Genomic DNA, 2,395 nt, shown 5'->3' on the forward strand with positions numbered 1-2,395 from the left:
CCTTCAATCCCATCCCTAATTCCCTTCCCAGCTCCCCCATTCCTCCAATCCCATCCCCAATTCCCATTCAGCCCCATTTGCCCATTCCAATCCCCACCTCCCTTGTTCCCATTCCCTGCTTGCCCATTCCCATCCCAAATTCCCACTCTGCCCCCATTTGCTCATTCCTGTCCCCAGTTCCCCCACTCCTCCAATCCCCTTCCCAGTTCCCATTCAGCCCCATTTGCCCATTCCCATCCCCAAGTCCCCAGTTCCCCCAGCCCCAATTCCCTCATTCCCAGCCCCAATTCCCCCATCCTTCCATTTCCATTCAGCCCATTTGCCCGCTCCCATCCCCGATTTCCCCGTTCCCAGCCCCTGCTCCTCCATCCCATCCCAAATCCCCGCCAGGGGTGGTCCCAGCCCTTCCCGTTCCCATTCCCGTTCCCGCAGTGACGTGTACCGGACCAAGGGGCAGTTGGCCAACTTCCAGGAGATGCTGGAGAACATCTTCCTGCCCCTCTACGAGGCCACGCTGCACCCGGCCCAGCACCCGGAGCTGCACCTCTTCCTGGAGCACGTGAGTCCTGCCCGGGGGGCCAGGGACCCCCAGCCCTGGGGAGGGTCACCCCCAGCCCCAGGGGAGGGTGTCACCTCAGCCCCAGGGGAGGGAGGGTCACTCCCAGCTTAGGGGAGGATGTCACCCCCAGCCCCAGGGGGAGGGTGTCACTCCCACCCCGGAGGGAGGGTCACCCCCAGCCTGGGGGGAGGGTGTCACCCCCAGCCCCAGGGGAGGGTCACTCCCAGCTTAGGGGAGGATGTCACCCCCAACCCCAGGAGAGGGTCCCCCCAACCTGGGGGAAGGGTGTCACCCCCAGCCTGGGGGGGAGAGAGGGTCCCCCAGCCCAGAGGGAGGGTCCCCCCAGCCCAGGGGAGGGTCACCCCCAGCCCCAGGGGAGGGAGGTTCCCCCCAGCCCCAGGGGAGGGAGGTTCCCCCCAGCCCCAGGGGAGGGAGGTTCCCCCAACCCAGGGGAGGTTCTCCCAGCCCAGGGGAGGGAGGTTCCCCCCAACCCAGGGGAGGTTCTCCCAGCCCAGGGGAGGGAGGTTCCCCCCAACCCAGGGGAGGTTCCCCCAGCCCAGGGGAGGTTCCCCCCATCCCGGGTGCTCGGTGCCCGCAGGTGGACGGGTTCGACAGCGTGGACGACGAGTCGAAGCCGGAGCATCACATCTTCAACCTGGACAGCCCCCTGCCCGGGCAGTGGGTGGAGGAGGACAACCCACCCTACTCCTACTACCTGTACTACATGTACGCCAACATGACCGTGCTCAACCACCTGCGCAGGTGAGGCACCCCTGGGGGCACCCACTGACACCCACTGACACCCTGGGGGCACCCACTGACACCCACTGACATCCACTGACACCCACTGACACCCACTGACACCCACCCACTGACACCCACTGACACCCACTGACACCCCTTGGGCAACCCCGGCACCCACAGACATCCCACAGACATCCTGGGGTCACCCACAGACACCCCTCATGTCCCACAAAAACCCCTCACATCCCACAGAAACCCCTCATAACCCAGAGACACCCCTCAGCACCCACACAGACCCCTCATACCCCACAGACACCCCTCACACCCCACAGACACCCCTCATACCCCACAGACACCCCTCATACCCCACAGACACCCCTCACACCCCACAGACACCCCTCATACCCCACAGACACCCCATTGTGGCTGGGGGTCCCTTCATTACCCCCCCCATCCCCTCCTGTTTTGGGGTCCCTTCATTCCTCCCCACTGTTTTGGGGTCCCTTCATTCCCCCACCCCACTGTTTTGGGGTCCCTTCATTGCCCCCCCCGCTGTTTTGGGGTCCCTTCATTGCCCCCCCCCACTGTTTTGGGGTGCCTCTGACGCTCCCCGTGTCTCAGGAAGAGGGGCTTCCACACGTTTGTGCTGCGGCCGCACTGCGGCGAGGCCGGGCCCGTCCATCACCTGGTGTCGGGGTTCATGGTGTCCGAGAACATCTCCCACGGGCTCCTGCTGCGCAAGGTGAGCGGGGAGGGGGCACGGGGGGCACCTGGGGGGCACAGGGGGGCACGAGGACTTGGAGCTCTGGGTGGGGTTTAATGGAGCTGCGTCATCCCAGAGAGTGGTGGGGATGGAGCTGCATCCCTGGGGATCCCATCACCAGTGGTGTCCCCAGGGATCAGTGTTGGGCCCAGTCCTGTTTAATGTCCTAATTGATGATCTGGATGAGGGGATCGAGTGAACCATCAGCAAATGTGCAGCTGACCCCAAGCTGGGGGGGTGTTGCTGTGCTGGAAGGCAGGAGGGCTCTGCAGAGGGACCTGGACAGGCTGGATCCATGGGCTGATTCCAAGGGGATGAGGTTCAACCAG

General features: G+C 64.5%; 1 protein-coding gene across 1 annotated transcript; it reads left to right on the top strand.

Moving 5' to 3' along the window:
- Positions 1–432: 432 nt before the first annotated feature.
- Positions 433–2,045, top strand: LOC113979519 (AMP deaminase 2-like; the record flags this gene model as incomplete). Its single annotated transcript, XM_027706888.1, has 3 exons — positions 433–559; positions 1,158–1,321; positions 1,925–2,045. Coding segments are annotated over 3 exons (412 nt in total), but the record flags the coding sequence as incomplete, so codon positions are not given.
- Between the last annotated feature and the right edge of the window lie 350 nt (positions 2,046–2,395).

This window comes from Neopelma chrysocephalum, unplaced genomic scaffold (assembly GCF_003984885.1).
Source record: "Neopelma chrysocephalum unplaced genomic scaffold, ASM398488v2 Primary Assembly neopelma1_82087, whole genome shotgun sequence".
Classification (NCBI taxonomy): Eukaryota; Metazoa; Chordata; class Aves; order Passeriformes; family Pipridae; genus Neopelma; species Neopelma chrysocephalum.